The sequence below is a fragment of the Apteryx rowi genome, unplaced genomic scaffold, assembly GCF_003343035.1.
Source record: "Apteryx rowi isolate R43461 unplaced genomic scaffold, aptRow1 scaffold_556, whole genome shotgun sequence".
NCBI lineage: Eukaryota > Metazoa > Chordata > Aves > Apterygiformes > Apterygidae > Apteryx > Apteryx rowi.
Window position 1 is genome coordinate 337,640 of NW_020450823.1, and position 23,019 is coordinate 360,658.

Genomic DNA, 23,019 nt, shown 5'->3' on the forward strand with positions numbered 1-23,019 from the left:
AATCCTCAGGGTTGGGAGGAAACACCCCAGAAACAAAACCAAAACCAAACTGTAGGACTGTGGTCCAGGTTGCATGCTAGTAGCTCAAAGAAAAAGCATGCAGCATGAATGTCTTCTGAAGAACAGCTATGGGGCAGCATTGTGATACATGTAGAAAAGATAATTACTAGGTAAATGCTTTGTGCTGGACTTCTGCTGTCTTCCTCTGAATTTTCATTATTGCAATACAATTGTGGGAGAGAGAGGGACAGCAACATCCTTTTTCAAAAGACAGAGCTCTGCTCGGTGTGTAAAGCATTTTGAATTTGAGTCCCCAGAGTACAAGTTTAGAATCATGTTTAGTGCTGTTGTGGCACTACTACTTTACCGGTACAGTTGAGAGCTCTGCAGTTCTTTCCAGCTCATCATTTCTGGGGCTTGTAGCTCTGCTGTGAGGTCCAAGCTGTCATGAAGCTCACTGAGTCCTGCTATTTCTGGGATCTTCCATCCAGCCCCCTTCATAACATTAATAGCATAGCAGACTACAGTGTGCAAAAGCCATTGCATGAGGCCTAATTCTGATCTCCATAGCTTTATTCCTTTTTCTACCCCTGGTCCTTTGCTGTTGGAGTTATTCCCAATTTACACTGAATGCAGGAAAATCAGGTTCTTTCTGTAAGCTGTAGATTTAGAGAAGGGTAAAAAAGGAAGATAAGAGGAGCCTGTGAAGTTATACACACAGATATATTATACAGATGTAGAGCCATTAAGTCTTTAGTTAATGCGACCATGCATAATAAGGCTCAGGTTTTTGTTTTGATAGACATGTGGTTCCCATGTCCATCTCCACAGGTCTACTCTGCCTTTTTGGGGGATAGAGGGGGAAATACTGTGTTGCATGCATCTAGGATACACGTGTTCTGTGAAACTATGAACCAGCTTTGCTTGGTGCGCACTTCCTTCCCTATGGTTTCTTAATCAGTTTTGTGTAAGTAGGGTGACAAGTTTCTCTTCAGTTTAGCTGTATGCTACTCTGAAACAAGTCAGTGTTTGTGAGGGGCTGCCTTTCCTCCACACCATGCTGATATCCCTTTATGCATGCACACTGCGTCTATCATAGTCTACTACATAATATAGTCACCCTGTGTTAAGGGGGAGAAGTTTCTGATGCCAAATAATGCCTGGACAAGATGTCAAAGGCAGCAACAGTAACAAAACACAAACCCCTGAACTGTTCACTGCAATAGCCTTAAATTTTTTTCTTTAAATGCATCTGGAAGAAGTTTATTAACTAAGCACTCTGTTAATGTTACATCCCCAAGGCAAGCAGATTGTACAGACATCACTGCATATTTTGTAGTGCAAAACCTAGCTGTAACATAAGCAAAAGTCCTGCGGGAGAAGGATACAAGGCTATGGTAGTTTTATCTGCTATTCATTTATCTGCTCTCTACCTGCTTCAGAGAGGTTTCCCATTTTATGCTCTCCATCTTCCATCAGATTTTACTTTCTTCGTTCCTGACTTTTCATGTTGATAGCCTTCCATCCTTTAGGAGACCCTCTGGCCTGTGCCATGTGCCAGAGGTGAGTGAGCATCCCTGGTAACTCAGGTGCATTCTTCCTGTGCCCATTCTTCCTGTGTCCAGTGTCAGGGGTGAGGGCTCTTGTGTGCGAGGACCCATCAAAGGAGCACAACAAACCAGACTTGTACAGTGGTGGTGTTGACCACTGCCGCCAAACCAGTCAAAGCCAGCCTTGCTCTCACTTGCCTTCCCTTCTCTGATGAGGCACTGCAGTGTTGTTGAAAGTGAGTTTCTGGCAGTAGTTCAGGCATAGGCCTCCTTTCCCCTAGGATGCCTCTATGAGGATTGTTATTAGCCCTTGAGGCAGTCACTACCATAAAGACTTCTTAAATATGCATTTGTGCAAAGGTTCATAGGGTTATGGATAAATCACTCTTACTGTGTAGATGATCTGCATGTTAACAGTCTCCTGAAACATAATCTCAATGGGTAGCCTGATGAAGGCAGAAACTCACTTTGTGCCAGAATTACTCTTTGCGTGCAACCCCACCAAACTCAACAGAGCTACAACAGAGTGTGATTTACTCCATTGTGCTTCCAAAACTACCATCAGTGCATTTCAAGAATTACAGGAATTCAAGATAGGCAAATCTGGTTGAATCTTCTGGTGCTCTCACCTATAGCCAGAAGGGAATCTCTTCAGCATAATGCAAAATACAGCAAATCTCAGATTGGAGGTTATGAAGTCTACCACGGAGATGAGGCATTTAGAGGGAGCTTCTGTGAAGTGGAAGTATAGAAGTGGCCTGGAGGATGTACTGGGGCTAAGAAAAGATCAGAGGTGGAGCAGTGCTGTTAAGGTTAAAGTAGGTAGTACAGCCTCACACAGTTCCCTGTCTAGTTTCCACCCTCGTTAGTCTCCCAGCTATATCCCTTGGGCAGGGAGACTTCCTGGGTAACAAAGCTGCGGATGCAGCCAAGGAAGAGACTGGAGAAGGGATAGGATTAAGGATGAGGTAGAGCTAGGAACATTGTCCTTCAGGTTAGCCACTTCCTACCTGTTCCCCCACAGCTGAATTGCCACTAAGAAGCAAGAGATCCAGACTTGCAGCCTACAATTTGACGAGTGCTCCTGCAAAGCTTCTTAAACTGCAGATGGCAAGGGCAAAAATCACCTCTGAGAAGTTCTGTCTAATGCCCTTTCCAGTCTGGGTACATCTCCTTATCTGGACACTGCTCTAACATTCAGTTCCAAATACCACATCCCGACCCTCCAGGACACTCAGCAACGAGAACCTGTTGGGTAAGAATCACTGTCTCAGTTGTGTCCCTTTAGCTTTGACCATACCCTGCATTGTTTCTCCCCTTCCTTCCCAGCCTCCAGAATATGTTCGGAGAAGAAATACTGTTTACAGAGAGAAATCTCTGTTACTGAGATTAGTTGTTACTGGACTGATTTTAGAAGCAGGTAAGCACTAGGGGACCAGACATCTAAATAGTTCTTAAACCAACCCTATGAAAGAAACACCATATTTCTGAAACTTAATGGTAAAATTCTACTTTTTCCTTCTTTTATTAAAATACAAGGAATTTGAAAATGCCACACTAATCCAAATTACCTTTAATGAAACATACTGGACCTTTTCCTTTGTGTAATATTGAATAATAGAATGGATTTACTACATTTTAAAAAAGAAAAGTATTTCTAGATGTTTCCTCTGATGGCCTGTTTCCTGTAAGCTTGATCAAGGCTTAATTAATTAACATGCATTCTATTGTGTCTGAGACTCTTTAATTAAAATACTAAATAATAATACGTATATTGAAGTGGCAAGGGTGGCAGTTTAACAAAAGGAAACTGTAGTGCAATGAAAATATTTGCTTATTTTTACAGGTATGAGTGGCTGTATTGAAACTGGTAGGTCTAGATAAGTTTAAGAACTGAGAAGTCATTAGCTCTGTGGAGCCCCGAAAAACACAGGTATAATCATGTTATATTGTTATAAAAATCCTTTAAAGAAGATGTCTTTAACTCAAGCTACATACAAACAGTAAATTCAACTAAATTCTTTTTCATATCTAATTGAAGGGTGGAAGAAACAAATTTACTAAATAATGCTCCTAAATTGCAGATGTTTTGAATCAGCTTGCAGAGCAGACTGTGTGAGCACAAGCACACTAATTGCTGTGGTGTCTTTCAGAAATGCAGCCTATTTCTGATACTTTGCTGGGAAGAGAGGGAGATGAATCAAAGCAAGCTAGTTTCTGTTCCTTGAGCAGCCAAATCATTTAAAATGTGTTCTGCAAGTGGTTGTGCCTATGACAGTCTGACCATCTGGACCGTTCGGACAAGATAACTGGCTGTTATTCAAGACATAATACAGAACTCCTAATTAGGTGGGGTACTTATTGCACATTTCCCAAGCAGTGTGGTTCTTTCAGAGACACTCTCAGTCTTTCCATTTTTGGCAGTATGTGCAGCTTTTTCATTATTGCACTCTAGACAGGGAATTGGAAAATTGGATGGTGAGGTCAGCTGGTGTGCATGTGGCCAACTCTTACCTTTACAAAAAGCCTAAGCAAAGGAGTGCAGAGAGACTGAGTGAGCAAGTAAATGATTCCCATCCTGGCTATGATGTGACATTGGAACTAGTGCTGGTCCAAGAGCTGGTTGCCTTCTCAACGTCTTCTGTGAGTTTTGTTTTGGAGGTACTTTGGTCTTGGAAGCCATTTACAATGTGAAGTAGTTTGACTGGAGAGAAGGGTCACTGGTGATGTTTCTACAATGAGCATAGTTCTGAACACTAGTTTTACAGGTTGAATTCAAGATTCACTCTGTTGCTGTTCTCTGGGGATTTATGCAAATGTACACATACATGTATATGTGTGTGTACATGTATATATGTACACACAAGCTTGTTTCTGTTGACATTAATTCCTCTAGAATATTTACAGAATGAATACACATAGAGGTAGATGTCCTAAAGGCTGACAGGGTAGAATGAGGTCAGGCAGCATCTGAAGTACTGCAGCAACACAGGCAAGGACTGTCACATGCGGAACAGATTCAGAACAAAAATTTTTGGTTCAGTTGATTTGATTTGGCAAGATGAAAAGCTTTTTGGCTGAACAGGCTTCTTCCAACTTTGACATGGAAAATGCATTTCCATCCAAAACCTTATTCTGAAAGGAAATCCCCAGCTGCTTCACCTGCTTACCAGGGTTAACCTAAGGCTCATGATATGGTTCATGAAGGCTGGGAAGTATAATGGAAATGAAATAATTCTATTATAAATGTACTGCAGAATTTTACCTAGGCCCAGCTAAAAGGACTGGGAAGAAAAGTCTTTGACTGTGTAAAGGTTTAGTGAATTATCCTAGGCTTAGCCTGAAAAAACTGGAGAAAGACTGTGTGTAGCCTCTGGGAATAAAACCTTCACTTATTAATTATGTGCCTTGAAATTTCCCTCATGATGTCATTATGTGCTTCATTAAAGTAAACCAAGTGTGGATATCCCTGACTAACCAATCCTACTTTTCTGCTCTCTCAACCTATGACACAGTTTAAGGGCTTCAGGGCTCTAATCAATTTTGGCTAGGAAACGTAAGAATAACCTTAACTTTTATGGTGTACTTCTATTTCCACCCCCCCCCCCCCACACACACACACACACTTCCTTCTTCAGCATTTTACTAGCTTCTCTCTTAGGACAAGATTACAAGCAAGTAGATTCAGCCTTTGTAGAAGGGCATAGAAGATTAGCAATACAACTTTTGTTTTGTCTTTGTTTTGGTTTGTCTTTGCTTCCTGAAAAAATGAAGGGGATTCAGAGAGGAAGGGGAAAAGCTGACTTCCAGCCTTATTTTAGGAATTCCACCCCCCCCCCCCCCCGGCCAAAGGAGACCAAACCTTGCTGTCACCATCTGTAAGGAAGGACCCTTTTAACTTTCTCTTGAATTATCTGGAAAAGCTGATGATCACTGCACAAATTATAGGCTTCCTGCATACAGCTCTCTCCTTCAATGTTCGGTTTTTTGAGATGCTATTTGAAATATTTCTGCCACTAGTGTTTCAGCAATGCAGGAAAAATGCTCTTCAGTCACATGAACACTGAGCAAGAGACACAGCTGTTCCTACCTTCCCTCTTCCGTGGTCTTCCTCACCAAGAGGAAGGTGCAGAGGAAACAGCTGGCATTTCCCAGTATGTTCTCCTGGTAGGGAAGGGCAAAGTCGCTTTCTCCTAATATAGTGCAGCAAACCCCCTTGGGCAGCTCTGCAGCTCCTGTCAGGTTGAAAGCGGCTATACTATGCTGTTGAAGCTTCTTGTCCCCTTATAGAAAAGGGGAAGGTGAGTGGGGGAAAAGAGCTGCAGCATTACTGGTATTAGCAACAGGGAAGAAGAGATACTATAGATGGACTGCCTCCCTGGATATATGGGAGCTGAAGAATGTTCCAATTATTCTTTCTTCCTGGAAAAGGTAAAAACCCTTACTTACTGGAGAAGCATGCTGGTTTGTCTGTTTAGGAGCAGAAGGGATAACTGTGTGGGCAGATGGGTCTGCTACACCTGGCACATCTGGCCAGCAGAAAAGCCCAATGCTTGAAGGACCACGTCATAGTTTGTGACTCCAACAAGCTTCTCAAATAAACTACCAGTAAAGGTCAAATCAGCTCCCGTGTGCAGTCATGCCACCACTAGAGGGGGAAAGAGCATGAAAAATATTGGTATGTGTTATGCAGGTTTCTGTTCCCACTACTTTTTTATCAACATTCTTTCACTGAGTTATTGCCTTCGTGGGACTGACTTTGTGCATTTCCTACCTGTGACCAAGCACTCTTCTAATATTCTGTTGTTGCTGTACACACCTTTACAACAGAAGTTACCAGTGTTGGTGGTGATGGGCAGAGGGTGGCATGTAACCATCCCCACCCCCCTTATGCTGCATTGTGGTCATGTAATTTGTCGATACAACAGATGGGGAACACATCTAAAATTAAAAGGTTCAGGGCATCCGGAGAAGCAGGGCTGCACATGTACATTCATTTAAGACAGCTAGCTCACGAGCTACACGAGCAATCTACAAAGCATAGACTTTCTAGCTTCTAATCTCCTGACTGAGGTACAGGAGTACAAATGCATTCAAACAGCCAGGGTACTGCTGAATTATGTGCAGTGTTGTATTATGGTTCCCCCTTCCCTAACAGTTCATGCACGAGTAGCTGCTATTCCTCTGCAGCTATATATACCCCTCTCCTTTCACTAGAGGTGCATCATCTGAAGTTGTGAAGTGTCCATTAACTGCAGTATTTCCTATACTCTTGGGAAACTACCTGCACAAATATCTGCTTACTTATCTCTTATTTTCAGACTTTCCTTTAGCCTCCTCACACCCTATTCTGAACAGACAGAAGACAGCAAAATTGGCCAGAGACACTTTATCAGCATATGACAACAAATACCTCACAGTTCCTCAAAACCAACCTTCCTTGCACATTAGCAGAATCAATGGAGCTTTTGAACCACCTGGCTGTATGGAGTCCTACAGCAGCAGTTCTGTAAGTAGGATTTTAATGTTCACTGAGTTACCTCTAATGTCCTTGAGATGAGGAAGAGAAGCCTGGAGAGGGAGAGCAGAGCATGACACGTTCCTCTTGTGCGTTAGGCAAATCACAGCTATATTAGGAAAAAGGACTTCACAAGTAAATTGATGCAACAGCCCTAGCTGTGTAGACTTTCTTGGTCTACACTGAACACTAATTGCTACCCTAGTGGTCTCACTAAGCTTTTACTAATTATTTACTTGAGTCAAAATCCCTCTGAGCAGGAGTAGGGAGTTGCTCCTGGAATAGGAAAAGTAGTGTTGATTGATGTCTGAGTTGGTGACTCCTGTGCAAACACCTTGGTGATCATCTTGGCCAGCATGTGCACAGATGTTGGCATGAGCTAGATTGGAAGATGGAAGCACAGTGTGACTGCAGCCTGCAGAGCAGAGATCTTCTTAGACAAGAGAGCTCCTAGGGTATGTTTGTGGTGATACATTCTCTATTAGAGGACTAGAACAAAATTGGCATGACATGCAGCTCTTACTTTCCCATTTTCTTATTGCCTAGTGTGCTGGCTATTTGCCTTGGAAACATCAAGAGGTCACAAATGTGGGGCTGAAGATGGTAATTTAAATTACCGACATTGACTTTTACAATGGTTGTTAGAGAAGATGAGACAAATCTTGATAGTCCTTTAATTAACTTTTTACAAATTGCAAGTTAATTTGTGTTCCTGTCTAATAAGGTCTTCTTGTGCCAGAATGTCACATGGTGAGGAAAGCATTGCAAATTATGGGCCAGGACCTCCTCTCATTGAAGTCTGTGGAAATTTTGACTTGTCTTCTGTGCAACAGAAATCAGTCATAATGGGGCCAACATTTTGCAACCTATGGAGGGAGAATAAAAAGCAAGAGTCAACAAGAGAGGGAGCGAGAGAGACACCATTGTATCTGCTCACTCTTTTCCTCTGTGTAGCTCCAGCAACATCTCATGTTGCTATGGTGATCTCTCTGGTGACTGGGATAGGGCAGCTGGCTGTGAACATGTAATAAACAGGAAAAACATCTCAGCACTTTTTAATCTTCTCCAACCTCCTTGTTCCCTCTTCTCTGCATTTTATTTGTGCTTTTCATTTCTGCCCACACTCACCAATAAGGAAGGAGAGGATGCTTAGAGATCATCTTCTCTAGAGTCAGCTAATGCATTGCCCTGTGCCAGCAACCAGGCAATGGTGACATCATTACTTCTGCACTGTATTGTGTGAAACTTGCTGGAAGGGAGACTGCAAATCTGGACCTTGGTGGTTTTTTTCACTGTGGCAGGGATGGATCCAGGAGGTCTTCAGAGACTGCCTGTGAGTATTATGTGAAAATGGCTCAAACTAGGAAATGGGGAATAGCTGTAAAATGCTGTCTCCAAAGTAGTTTTATATTCTGCCAGACTATTATGCTGAGTGTAAGTTTAGATGTGCTTAAAGGAACTGTATATATGCTATAGACAAAGTGTGTGATAACTGTAATGCTCAGAGCAGATTTTTTTGGTGGTAATTTCATGACACGAAGAATAGAGTATGAATATATATATATAAAAAAATTTATATATGGATACAGAGATTGAAAGCTACTTTGAGAAGCTGAGACATGAAGTGCAGTGATTAAAAATGAGAATGTGTGAGATGTTGGGGTATATACCAATATGCACATTTATATTTACATGACTTAAAAAGTTCATGTTGTGTTAACAAATGGGAAAACTGCCGTACAGTATGCATGGTTAACTTTGAATTCAGGAATACCAGTGCATGTAATAGAAGGGGATGTAGGGAGAGAAAGAAATCTTTAACTGGTACAGTGCTCTGTCAAGATTTTACTACTACTTATTCTTGTATGGCCACCTATGTGAACCATAAATAGCTCATTATGAGTTAGGTTATGAGTTGACTGCTTTAGCTCAGGATGACCCTATTCATTGGCTTGTATGCAGTTCCACAGTTACTGGAGGGCTGGTATTGCTTTAATGAACAACACTGTAGAGAGTTCTGTGTAGGGAATTAACATTTAGTGTTAAGCTGGAAATGGTGGTTGTTAACAGCTTTGGAAAAGGTATAGCCTCTCTTAGTGAAAGAGATGTTGTCAAATGCCTTAAATTTCATATCAGTGTTCCATGTAGGTTCTACAGAATTGCTATCCACAATGGGGCGTGATGGTTACTAGAACAGAGGCAGTTTTGTTCCAGAAGAATTTGGATGGTGGAAAAGATGTGACAGAGGTGGTCTAAATGGCAACTGAGTGGAACATTAATGACTAAAATAATTCAGATCATCTATTTCCTTTTACAGTATTATTGGTCAGTCATATAGTCTTTCATAGTATATTAAATTACACATGAACTAGCATTGTTAGCCATCCATTGGTTATATTCTCTCTAATACCTGTTATTTGCCAGATTGTCTTTGTTCAGCCCTACCATTCCTCCCCTTGTAATACTTTGAGGAACTACTTTCCTTTTTCTTCTTTGAGCTCAGATCTTTCTACCATTTCTTGCTGTACATAGTTCTGTGCTTCCCTTCCCTGCCCAGCTTTGCTCCACAACATGTCCTATATTATACCCCAAACTGTAACGTGATGCCTATTTCCTTTCCTCAATCACATCTTAAAATGTTGATGTGTTCTTCTGCATAGTGTGTGTATGCACAGCCCAAAGAGACATTGTGTATGTGTGTGTACCCGCACATCAGATATGTAGATATCCCATGTTTTGCACAGTACATGTTGGAAGCTGTTATTTTTAGTCACAGTCACTTGTTTACAGTTGGAGGAGCTCAGCATGGCTTAATTTGATCTACAATGTACAGATTTATAGATCATACCCCCAGTTATTCAGTCATGTCCCCAGTTAATCTCAAGGTTTTTACTTTGTGCAGCTAGTGCTTTCATGCACTTATGTAAAGTTTTGCCCTTTGCTTCTTTTTGACTTGCTGGATTTCTGCCTGTTAGACTTGCCTGCTTCTCTCACAGATTATAAACAACTACCTGGACAGGACTCAGGAAGGGACTGCAGACAGGACATCCCCAAGTGGCATGCATTTCAGGGACAGCAAGAGAAAGGTGGACTATGTTCTAGCCTACCACTACCGAAAACGTGTTCCTCAGCACCAGCCTGGCTCTGCCTCACAGGAGCCCATGCACAGATCGGCCTCCTTGGCGGTAGTTTCAAATGGAGAGACTGGGAAAAGCCGCCTTGAACAGCAGCAGCAGAGCTGTGGACAGCGTGTGCCGCCAGAGCAGCCAGGGCTACTGGGGGCTCAGGTGGTGGAACTCGGCCCGCTGGATGCCTTGGAGGAAGAAAAACGAGTTCAGAGGGAGGAATACGAACACAATCTGATGGAAGCTGGGCTGGAGATAGAAAAAGATGTTGAGGTAAGAGTGTGGGGGGTGCATGGTCGAGGCTGTCCTGCTGCATAAAGATTGTTTTGGTTCAGGGATGGGCAGTGCTGGAGGAAGAGCTCCTCTGCCAAAGTGCCAAGCTGCCCAGGTGGCTTGTGGGTGCCCCTGAATGAGGCCACCTGCCCAGAGCTGTCTCCTCTCCCTGCCCACAAGACTTCCTTTCTGGAAATGGAAATATCCACCATTGTTTGCTTCAGATAATCTTGCTATGCATTATAGGCCTAATGTGTAGCCCATTTTTATTTGCAGATGTCCTGCCGTTGGTTTCAAAACATCATCTTTGCCATTGTTATTGCATTACATTAGTGTTAACTGAGAAGAAAATCAGGCCTATGTTGTCTCTTAAAAATAAAAATGCATGTAGCTTTCCGACTGGTTCAGCCTCACTTATTCCCTTACCCTTGCTTCTGTGCATGTAGTATATGTAGTTTCTCCTTGAGCCATGTGTTATGGTCATTTTTAGCAGCTACTCCTGAAGATGCCATGTTACTACTGGGTTTGGATTTCAGTGCTGAACATCCCTAGACCAAATGCTGCACCTGCAACCCAGAATTAGGAATCTTCAGCAATATATTATACAAAATATTTCATACATGCTTAAAATATGTAGTGTGGACAAAAAGATGGAGAGGACATGTTTGTACTGGTTGGTTCTTATTGCCCGAGAAATGTTTAGTTGTTATTGCTGTTTAATGTGTTATTGAGCAGAAACTTCACTCTTACTTCAGTTGAAAATGTATTTGGTGGTCTAAAGCTTCTTATTGCTTGCAGTAAATGATGTCTTTCATAAGAAAATTTGTGTTCACTTTTTAATATTCTTAAAATGGAAAAAAAGGCTATCTGAAATTATTCCCTGGTATTCCTGGAAGTTATTAAGACATTTTGTATTTGATCAAAAAACTTCAAAGATTTTTCAGTATGACTTTCAACTTCCTTTTCAGCTATATATAAATTTATATCTAAAAATTTCATTCGTAATTGTCACTTTCTGCAATCCATCCATAAAATGAGCAGCACTTATACTGAAACAGGAGAACCTCCCAGATCTTAACATATTTATCCTTGCTACATGTTTGATGTTGGAAAGTACTATGGTTATATTAGTTGGGAGCTTTGATTTAGTTACTTGCCTGTCACTACACAAAAAAATCTACCAACAATTCGGGGAGCTGAGCATGAGTCTTCCAAATCCCTTGCTGATGCATTGAATACTGCAGTAACCCTTTAGACACCTTCGAAAACCACAGATATCTATATTTCTTGAAGGAAAATCCCTGCTGGGTTCTAGTTCTAGGTGTTCTGTTGTTTTTGACACTGAATTTAAGAAACTTAAGGGCTTCATTTCAGAGGTGCTGAGAACTTACAGCTTGTATTTCTTTCAGTGCAACCAGTCAAGACTTCCAAAATGTGGACCCAGTTGCAGATTGTATCCAAAAATTTGAGTCTAGATGACTTGGCATAGCGCACACATTAAATCACTGGCAGGGATAGAAAGAAATAGAAAGACCTTTTAACTCTTAATTTTCTTTGATCTGTTTGCTGTGTTGCAGGTGGCCATGGGTTATATTTCACTGCATAGCCTGGCTGAGCCATCCTTGCACTGAACTGTTTTTTTAATAACCAAATTGCATGAACCCCGTGGGATCAACTGTTTTTGGAGAGTTGTTTTAGTTCTGAATTTGATCAGAACCTGAAAACTCTAGCAGGATATTTGGATTTGATTATTCAACTTATTACTTATCCAAAGTTCAGTTGGATTCAAATTCTAGTCTGGACTCCTGAGTGATGATGTGTGCTCTTGAATAACGTACAAAGTAATAAATGATGTCACAGAGCTCTGATCAAGAAAAATCTTTTTGTCAGAGTTTTCATTCTGAAGTGAAATGTCTCCCCCCCCCCCAAATGAATTGGAATGTTCTAGGAAAATTATTTGGCAATCAATTCTCTTACAGGATATATTTATTTATTTCAAAAATTACAAAAATGCAATACCATCTCTATATGTGTACGTACATAGACACACACCGTACTTAGTGGCAAAGCCAGGTAAAGAATTTGCAGAGGAATCTGTATAACTTCCTGAGAATCTGAAAGGGACTACGTATTGTCCTTTTTTCTTCCTCGCCCAAGAAATGTTGTTTACATCCTTTTACTTTTTTCTCGGTTTGCTGCGTGTTCTCTTCCCTCCCCCACTTTTGTAACTCCTCTTAAAGCATGCTGAAGCTGCTGTCTGTGTTATCTTACTGTGAATTTCATAGAACAGGCTGATCGGGCAACATGATGCAGGTGAAGAGTATAGTTGACTTAGTGTTGATCAAAATTGTGCATTGAGCAGATATGAGAACATTTCTTTTTTTTTTTTTTTTAAGTTCTAGGCATGAATATGTGTCTGTAGAAACATTAAAGGCAGAAGAGTCCTAATGACTGCATGCTGTATGTCTTGTGAATAATACAGAGGATGTTCCAATAGTATGTTTCTGGTGGCTTGTACAGCACGTGCGTATGGGGTTTATTTTTGTTCTCTCTCTCTCTCTCTCTCTCTCTCCCTCCCCCACCACTTGTTTCAGTGCTGGTATAACTAGCACTGAAACTATTTCATATAGCATTATTGGAAGTTGAGACATATTCTGCAGTATAGATCTCCCTATTTGCTGAGGCATGTGTTCTGGGCCAGGTCCTAAGATGAGGCCAATCTGCTGCTCAGAGTGCTAACTGCAAAGATAACTCAAAACAATTTTCCATGCTGCAGTTCCTGTTCACTAGAACTTCCACTCTTGCACCCTTGGGTTAGAACGGAACTTTGCTTCTCCAGCTTATTTTTTGTAAGAACATATGCAGGTAACATAATCAGTTAAGAGCAATGGGACATCCTGGACACAATCTCTTTCCTGGAACAGCATCAGCTTTTGCTTGAAGCAGTAGCAACAGGAAGGGAAATGACATAAAGAAATCTGTGCTAGGTCTGTGGTCTTCAATGTTCATCCTTACACAGTCCTTTCAAGGTAGCCTATAGCAGCTTTACAGCCAAAAACCATCTTCAGTAGGGCTTCTGTGGATCTCATTCTTTTTAACCCAGTTGTTTGGACAAAAAAATAAAAGGGGTCAGGACATTGTCCTTTTTCACTGATATTGTAGGAGTTATGAAGGATGCATTTACTGAGCAATACAGCATGTAGTGACTTCTAATGGCATCTGGTCTTCTTGTGGCTGAAAAGTAGCTTAATCTGTGATCTCAGTTAACCCTAATTTATAAAGACTGTAAGCTTGATTAACCTAAATGAGCTAAGCACAGCATCTTTTGCATTTAGTTTGCTAACCTCACAGGAGACTAGAGTCCCTCCATGGCTGCTTTGGGGGGCTAAAACTCTTCAGATGTCAGGAATTTCACCTCTAGGAACACAGGACAGCATAATGACAATTTTAAAATCTGTATTTTATTTCTACAACTCTTTTTCTACAAACAGGAATTTCCATATGTGTATGTGTGTGTTTGGGGGTGTATGTTTGTCTATGTGTGCATACACACACAGTCATGTGAAGATGAATATGTATTTTTGTCTATTTCAAATAACTTTGCTTCTTTTAAGCCTAGCTGTTAATACGGTTGTTAGATGCTGAATAACCGAGGACAAATACTAGTTTCATTTGTATTGTTAACTCATTGGGTAAAAGCATAGAGACAAGTGAATAAAGGAAGATATATAATTTGCATGTGAAGAGGGGAGTATTACTTTTTATGTGAATATGTAGAGAATAGGCAGGACTATGGCACATCTCCATATCCACCCAGTTATTATTTGTCAATTAAGGAATTTTTGACTAGTTCTCAACTTTCTTATAGCTTCCTATCATTCATTATTGCTGTTCTCCAGAGAAACCTTGTTCATTCTCTCTCTCTCTCTCTCTCTCTCTCTCTCTCTCTCTCTCTCTCTTATTTCTCTAACTTAAATATTACCTTGGGTGTACAAGGCAGGGTGCACAATGACAGTAATGTACATGAAGTTGTGTTACAACTTCTTTCCCTCTAATGTGACACTGAGTACACGTAACGATGGACAGTAGTAACTAGATGTGGTGACTTTCTTACCATCATTCCTGATCTATAGCATTTATTAATGTGTTATAGCAGTTACTGGCACAACCTGCTTTCAATCTTGATGTTCTTTGTGTCATCGGAGACCACAGGTGGCAGATCCAGTTGAAGGAACACTTTGTTTGATTATCCTGTCTTCAAAACATAACATTTGGGTGGTCCGGTTTAGCCTGTGCCCACAAAAGCAATTGAATTTAGGGTTATGTGCAAGTAATTGTTGGTGGAAAGGGTAGCACAGGAGAGGAAACTCTCTATTCAGATATGCTGGCAGCAGCAGAGCAGCAAAGAACTACTGTTTTGCATAGTTTACAATGGATAAAAAGAGTGTATCTGTGACTGGTCTGTTTGATGTTATGAAAGTAGATAAAATAAGCATGGTATTAACTCTTGCGTGTGTCTGTAGAACTAATTAGCTTATATTTTACAGTGTTACATAGATAGGCCCAACCAATATAGGTCTGGTAAACGCTTATGATAATTTGCATAGTGTTAAGCATTGGCAGGCTTTGCTTCCCCTCCTTCAAAAGTAACACGCAGTTGAAACTACAGTCAAATTGTTTTTCCAAGATGTCTGTGCCAGAATCCCTGTTCTTTGGCATGTTTTTGCAAACTGCAAAGGAAGGTCAGCTGGTCACATTTATCTTTGTGAGTTAGCTGGCAAAGCCATGACTGTCATCTCCCAATAAGCTCTATTTAACATCCATTAAAACAGGTCAAATTCTGCATTAGATATGCAGGGAATTGGGTTTGCACAGAATAGGATGAGTCTCAGAAAAGGCTGAGATATGCCTGAAAAATACCCTCAAGTATTCCATCTTGTTTCCTAGGAAGGGCAATAAATGCAGTTATCAGTGCAGGCAGTACTTGAGGTTGGTTCTTCTTTTTCCATTTCTGGGGAAAGTCATCCTTGTGCTTCACCTAATGTGGAGCACTAGTAGTTCACTTAAATTTGAATTTAAAATTGAATATTCCAAGGCATGTTTTTGAAGTTTTGTAAATAGAGAGTAAGTTATACCACAACTTCTAACAAACAGACAAACAAAACCAAACAATCATACAGCTGGATGCTATACAAAGGATTAAATTGCCCTATTCTGTCACGCTAAGGTGCTCCCTCTTTGCAAATGGGAGAAGGCTATATCTTTTGCCTTCTGTCAACTCTGAAGAGCAAGAGTAGCTGAAATAGGGTCCTGGTAAATTATTCACAGCAGAGAGACTTTTTCTTTCTCTGCTACTCCTATCCCTGCTTCTTGCTGAAGACCCATCTGTTAAGCAGTTCAATCACTGTTCTTACTATGGGAGTTGTTTTCTTGGGTCTTGAGAGTGTATGCAGAGTAACGTAGTACTGGAAGCAGACTTGGGTCTTTGGTGCTCTAGGTCTTTGAACTAGGAACTATATTTCACTCTCTGACTCTCTGTTAGTATACTCCCTAATATCACATTTGTGTCAAAGAACTTATTGTAGCCTATTATTATTTTTTAAATGCAATAGCTACAACAATACAACAAACATGTCTTGTTTTGAAGACTGCTCAACTTAAAAATATATTGGTATTCATTAATCATTGGAAACCCAGTTTTTCCCACTGAAAAGTATTAACATTTTCAGGCAAGAGATTAATTCCTTTGCGCAGAATGTTGTTTTCCTTGACATTTTTTTTTAATAAAATATTTTAACTTTTAAATAAAAGGCTAAGGATATTGTTTAATGGAGTAGTAATTAAGATCCTGAAAAAAATTCTCTCTGTCCCCCCAAATCTATTGATGTGACTTGCAGATGATTCCAAGAAAAGCATTTTGATGCCCTTAGTAAATGTGAGACATCTTGCAGGTACTCAGTATTAATGTTATAGTTGTCTCAATATGTACTCTGATCTAACATGCAGAGGAAAGCTAAACAGTAGCTTACATTAATTTTAAAAGCATAAAGAAATCTAATACAGGTCTAAGACTGTTATCCATGTTAATGAATGCTTCCCAAAGCCAATGAGAGTGTATGCAGAGTAATGTAGTATCGTAAGCAGACTTGGGTCTTTTGTGCTCTGGGTCTTTGAACTAGGGACTGTAGTTCACTCTCTCTCCCCCTCTCTGTTCACACAGCACTCAAAACAAGGAAATGACAGTGCTGTTTAGGGCCTCTTGGTGTCCCTGCTATATAAATATTTGATGGCTATATATATATATATATTTTTTTTTTCAACTTCTCTAGTTGCAGAAGTATTAATTAGCTAAAACATGTTCTGCCTCTGTATGTTACTTATACGGGACTGAAATGTAATACAGAGCTATTATAAAATTAAATTTGAGCAGGTATGGAAGGGATTTCAGACACAGTGAAATGGGCATGAGGAAAATATTGACAAGGTGATTAACTATTTAAGGGAAAACTACTTCTCCATTTTTAGAGTGGAGATTGGAGTAGCCCCATGGGAGTTGGGTGTGGTTCAGTCAATATTAAAACAGTGATCCATGATAACAGGTGGCTAAGTAGGATGGTTGTGCTGTCAACATTGAGATACTTGTATTCTGAGTCCTGTTTTTAATGACTAGGTATTGACTTGAATAGACTTACTCTATCTGCCTATTTTTCTATGTATTTTAAACATCATCCAGAAATGTAATGCTCATTTGTTAGGTACCTAGATCAAGACAGCTTCCAAAGGTTTTAGAAACAATTGGGGGGTTGTATACAAATGGACTTATACACTATCACTAACACTTCTAGAGCTCTTGTGCCAGCAGTGCTAAATCTTGTCCTTCATCTGCAGGTTGAGGAACAGAGGGATTAATATCTTGAGTTTTAAATGGTGGTAGATTTGGGGTGTGCATTATGGTGGTACCGGATGAGGAGAAATCCTTTTTTACGCTTTCTTATTTTTACAGAATATTAATTCTACCACGCTTGCCAGACTGGACTCCCAAAATTGCATCCCCTTTTCACTAAGTGTTCTAGTTTGAGTTCTGTCACCTGTGGGGGGAGCTTCTTCCATTCATACAAACTGCTAAATTGATGAGAAGCTCACAGAAATGGCTCTGCTAGGGCATAGTGGGGAGAGAACTTTGCACATACTTGTAGGAGAGGGGAGGAAAGGTAACAAAAACAGCTGCTTGTCTTGTTCACAGATCAATCCTTGCAAATATTTTTAAATGATCAGTGGTCTTGTTTGCAGCACAAATTTTAATCTGCTCTTCTAATCATCTCTGTGGATTTAATTTACAATAGAGGAGGCCCTGAGGGATGCTGAACCACACTGATGATGCTGCAGTAACTAGAGAGCTGCCAGAGGAGGCTTGGAGGCTCAACAAGTGATAATTTCTCTAAGCTGTCTAGACCAGTTCAGCCTGAAGAGTAGTTCCACAAAACTAAAGTAGTAAAATATGGGATAGATCTGGGATTTTGGTCTTCAGATTTGTTGCTTTCTCATCTTTTAAGGGTGTGTTGCTGTTGACTGAGGTGGGGAAGCAGCTTCCACAGGTGCTGGAGGAGGACCACCTCAGTAGTGGTACCTGCTGCCCTATGTATCTCTGCCCCTTCTTTGGTGGGAACAGAAATTCTGACTTTCTGACATGCTTTTGTAGGGGAAGTGGGACTGTCCTTTGCTGTCTTCAGGAAACAGCCTACTTTGTCCATGTCAGCAAACAGCCCTATAGGTATCTCTGAGACCAAGTGAGTTATCACTCCTGCATTTCCTACTGATTGATAACTGCCATAAGATTTGTTAGTGTTTGGAGGCATGGCTTTTTAATCATGATTTCACTGTTTTCACATCTCATGTAAAAGAAACTTAGGGAGGCTTGTCTGGAACTCCTTTGCATAAGTGAGGGAAACTGAGAATTTCACTTGGGAGTGGATACAACCCTGTAGGTAATTGCTCCCTGCTTTTAATATGTTGCATATATGTGTGTGTGTGTGTGTGTATATATATATATATAGAGAGAGAGAGAGAGAGAGAGATATTCTGCACTAATTTAAGTTATTAAAAGGTTTGTTGTTTGTAACAATATGAATAGACAGGCAAGCAGCTTATTTTTTCAGGAAGACAGTCCCTATGGAGGAGGAATTATTCCCTCCCAGATGTGCAAATAGATCTTTTTACGGTATGTACATTTTAAATTATTGTATGATATATGAAAGGGAGACACTTCAGAATGAAAACTGGATTCATTTTAAAGCTGTTAAGAATGGATAGTGGAAGTATCTCTCAAAGAAACAGAAAGTCCCTTTCCTTATCAAAGGGTGAAAAATATACACCCAGTGGCAAGAACTTTTGCTTTGGGTTGGAAAGGAGCACATGGGTGTTTAAGTTTGTTCTGCTAGCTGTGTTGTACTTAATGAACTAGCTTTATTCCCCAGACAGTGTCACATTGTCTAATGATGTTAACACAAACAAGAGTGTTTTGTCAGGCTTAGGTGCAGCTAAAACCAAAGTGATTGCTGTGTAAAGACAGTGGAGAACATTAGAAGAAAAACAATTTTTAGAAATAAGAACATCTGCTTCAACACAAACTGTTTTTTAAATCCTTTCTAGAGCTAAGTTTTAACTAAGTGCTGAACTCCCCCAACTTGAAAGTAGTTTGTGTGGTCTATCACAGACTTGATGGGGGAGGCTGTCATAGAAACAAAGATTAGTTAACTGTCCTTTTTTTTTTTTTCGTTGCTGTTCATCACAAGTTTTCCTAAAGCATAGGACAGGCAAATTATGCAAAACTGTATCACGTATTTGCTTCTGTTGTCCCAGATTAGCAACTGTTTTTATCTGAACAGAGCAGCTAGGGATGCTCTATTTGGGCAAAAGGATGCTCTACAGTGTCCAGGAATCAGATTGTGCAATTCCTATTAATATTAATGGGAGTTAGGTGACTAAATCCCTATGCACATCATGGGAAACTTACCCTTCAGCAGCGAATTCTCATCTTTATACACATGGCTGATAACTGTGCACACTAGTAACTCTTTTTTAGGTGTATAGGTGTTTGCTTATGGTGATTGGCCAAAGAAAAAATTTAAGTAAGAACTAGGTATTGATTTCTGTGCAGTTATTACAGGTTAACATTAATGTAATTGAGATTTCATCACCTGAAACAAAGTTCTTTAGTTTGAACAGGGATATGGTTTTTCATTTGTTGTTTTTGTGAGGTTGAATGATTTATGAAGATGGTGGGTATGTTTGCTCTAGCTCCATACTCATGCTCTATCATTTAGGAATTAATTTATCAAACACTGCCTGCTTCTCCCTTCTATTCCTAGATGTCTGTAATCATTTTAGAGGATGATTGAACTGACTGAAAGGACTGAGACCTATTTATTTACTTTTAAGGAAATTCTTCATGTAGAACTAGGTGGATGACCTTGGAATTTTATAAGAGGTCTAGTGGTAAAGCAACTGAAGAAAGTGTATTTGAGAGAGAATGAATTACGAGTAGTTAGGGAAAAATGAAAGTGTATAGACTGATATTCCTTCTTATCTTTGGAAACCACAACATTTCTAGGGAGAACATGGAGATACATGAGTCAGAAGCATTCTTCTGACAGTGTTGAGGTGGCCATTACTTTCTGTAGGTTAGTGTCAAGATTGAGTACACTGGAAGAATATCAATGCCTTTCTCTTCTAGAGGAGCACTGTGCAGTTTTCTCAGATATGGCATCTGCTTATGAGCTGCAAGACAACGAGTACTTGGCATTGTCAACATGTTAACCAAACTCAGTTGTGGACTCCCTGGAGTAATTTAGTGATACAAAGAAAATTTAGAATCTCAGAGATACAGAATAAATTTAAGGCCTTGCAAATGCCTAAGCAGAACTCCAAGCTAGCACCTAGTGCTAGTTCTAGCTAATGTTATTCTTTCCTAATTTAAAAAGTGGAACAGGAAATCCCTGACCATCCTGTATGTAGATTTTTCCAAATCACTGAGTTCTAACTCTGCTCACATTGAAATGGACCATCCATAAGATATGAAGGATTACTGTCACAATTCTTTGCAACAAAGTTTCAACTCTCATGTAGGTTATCTTTGTTTTTTCTGGATTTATATGTGTGGGTGTTTTTTTTTTTCGTTGTTTTCTCTCACGTTTCCTCTCACTGCCCTTCTCATCTCCCCTAGTCTCCACTCACCTGTAAACTGTAATCCTCTGTTGCCTGTCTTGTAAATCACTGGTGTCCCCCCCTCGTCCCCCCCTTGTCCCCCCCTCTTCCCATATTCCAAATGTCTTTTTATGGGCTTTGAATAGTCATTCTTTGCTTGCTTGTTTAGGTACGCTCGCCTGACACAAAACCCTTTCAGGAAATCGAGGCAAAGCAGCATCCTAAAGATCACATACCTATGGAAGGCCATTGGGAGGTTATTGCTTCACTTCATTGTCCACACACCGGATAGTGGGCTGTGGGAAATTTTTATATGCTATTCTTTGATTTATAGGTGTGCTGTCAGGCTTTTGTATGGCAGGTCAATGTATTATGGTCTCCTGTACCTCTGGCAAGCCTATTTGCTTGTCACTGGTGTTTGAGAGTTCACTGGATAGTGTTTACTCTGTATCTGCAGTAGCACTGCTCAGCTTTCACAGGTCAACACACGGTAACTGCTTCATGTCACCAGTGTTTGACCTACTCACCTATCTCTGGCCTCTGTGTATTCATTGCTACATCAGCTTCCCATAGGACTGTTTACCTATCTACCACAGGTCTCTAATCTGTCCAGGACTCTGTTTCTGTCCGTGTATCACAGGATGCATTCATATGCTACATCTGTATCAATCCTGTCTTTTCTTGATATGACTGCATATCTCTATTTGGTCTATGTGAAGTCAATCCTTCATCCTTTCCCGCTATTCATGAAATATGTCCAGTCGCAGGCCTATCTGAAGTCATAGTGTCAGAGAGATCTGCTCATCTATGAAAGTATTTTTTGGGGGACTGCTACATACAGGAGGACTTCATACTTCAAGACTGCTTATCTTTCAAAGACTTCTGTACAATTTTTTGTTTCTCCCTTATTCTCTCCTGCTCTAAAATGATGCTGCTCTTAAGAAATGCTCACCCTTGCCCCCGAGTTGGCAAAGCTCTGTTTTCATTAAACATCAAAGTTTGCTCATTAGAGGACTAATCAAACATTACTTTTAAAGTGATCTGTTGCACAAGGCATTTGAGAGCATCACAGTAACAGTGTAAATCACAGCTTGCACCACAAGGGATTTCAATTTGTTTTTTACCTGTGTTCCACAGCTCATCAGTGACTCTCTTGAAAAGTCTTTATCAGTTTAGGGGTGTTGCATTAGATCTTTACAGACTTGCAAATCTCTTCAAAGAAAACTCAGCACAAAACATGCTTTTAAATGCTCTAAGATCCATTGTAACTTATTGTTAATGTCCACATCCTCCTTTGAATACTCTATTAGAATTACCAACTCAGTCCCTGGCAGGACAGAAACTCTGCATATCAAAAGGCTTGCTGGATTATGTTTAAAAAAGACAGCTGTTCTTAGGTTTATAAATTAGCTGTAGTTTATGATACAGTGATTGGTAATGCTCCTGATATCAGTATAGCTATTCTGTAATAATGTATTGTGATCCTTGTAATTAATACTCAATTCCCATTATTTCATAAATAATGTAACTGTAATTATAACATAAAACTAATTTTGTTAATGATGCAGAACTCTAAGTACCAAAAAAGACTAACCAGTAGTTCTAAAATGTATTCCTTCAGTTGTATGTGTCTGTGGTAATTACCAAAGAGTAGTTAGCATATAATTACAGAATATTTCAGTATAATTAAAACCACATTAATAAGTGTAGTCAAAGAACTATACACTTAAATTGTAAGCCAAATTGATGAAGTGAGACAGTGGGCATCTTCCCACCATGTGGATCCGTAAAAACAGATGTGAAGATGGAAGATATGCAAGACCAAGGCCATTTCCTTAGTACAAATCAAAGTGCTATTTCAAGTGGAAACAGGACAGGGTAAACTTACATTCATGTAAGGGGAACAAGAATGAAAAATTGACAACTGTCTGTTAGCAGCATTCTTGTATTAATTCTCTATCTTTGTAGTTCTCTCAGTTTTTACAAATGAAAAACCTCTGAGCAGGTGTACTTTCTGCTGCTTTTGTTCTTCACCCAATGTTTTTCTTTTGCCAGCACATGTCCTTTGTACTTCTTCAGCTTTTCTTCCTGCTCAGAGAATTTGTGTCTTTATTCTGCCACCTGCCTGTAATAGTAATAAGTAAAAATCATAAATTTCCAGTTATTAATAACAAAATAAGTACAAATTAAACCATTTATAAATTATAGTTATTAAATACTGCTTTTCAATCTTTTGTTCAGTTGACAGCAGAAGGTGCCCTACTTATTACTTTTTTCTAACAAACTGAGTTTTGCAACTATATTATGATTAGACATTGATGAATGGCTGTCCACTATGGTGTTTTGGAAT

The 23,019-nt window shown here is 39.9% G+C and overlaps 1 protein-coding gene across 1 annotated transcript in view; it reads left to right on the forward strand.

Annotated features, from left to right (window-relative positions):
• Positions 1–2,260: 2,260 nt before the first annotated feature.
• Positions 2,261–23,019, forward strand: part of ANO2 (anoctamin 2) — a 194,667-nt gene continuing 173,908 nt past the window's right edge. Inside the window, exons 1-7 of the mRNA XM_026081614.1 lie at positions 2,261–2,368; positions 2,880–2,970; positions 4,006–4,193; positions 5,571–5,704; positions 5,841–5,851; positions 6,872–7,059; positions 10,065–10,466. Coding sequence (XP_025937399.1) covers positions 2,261–2,368; positions 2,880–2,970; positions 4,006–4,193; positions 5,571–5,704; positions 5,841–5,851; positions 6,872–7,059; positions 10,065–10,466 — 1,122 coding nt within the window. The remainder of the gene's footprint in view (positions 2,369–2,879; positions 2,971–4,005; positions 4,194–5,570; positions 5,705–5,840; positions 5,852–6,871; positions 7,060–10,064; positions 10,467–23,019) is intronic.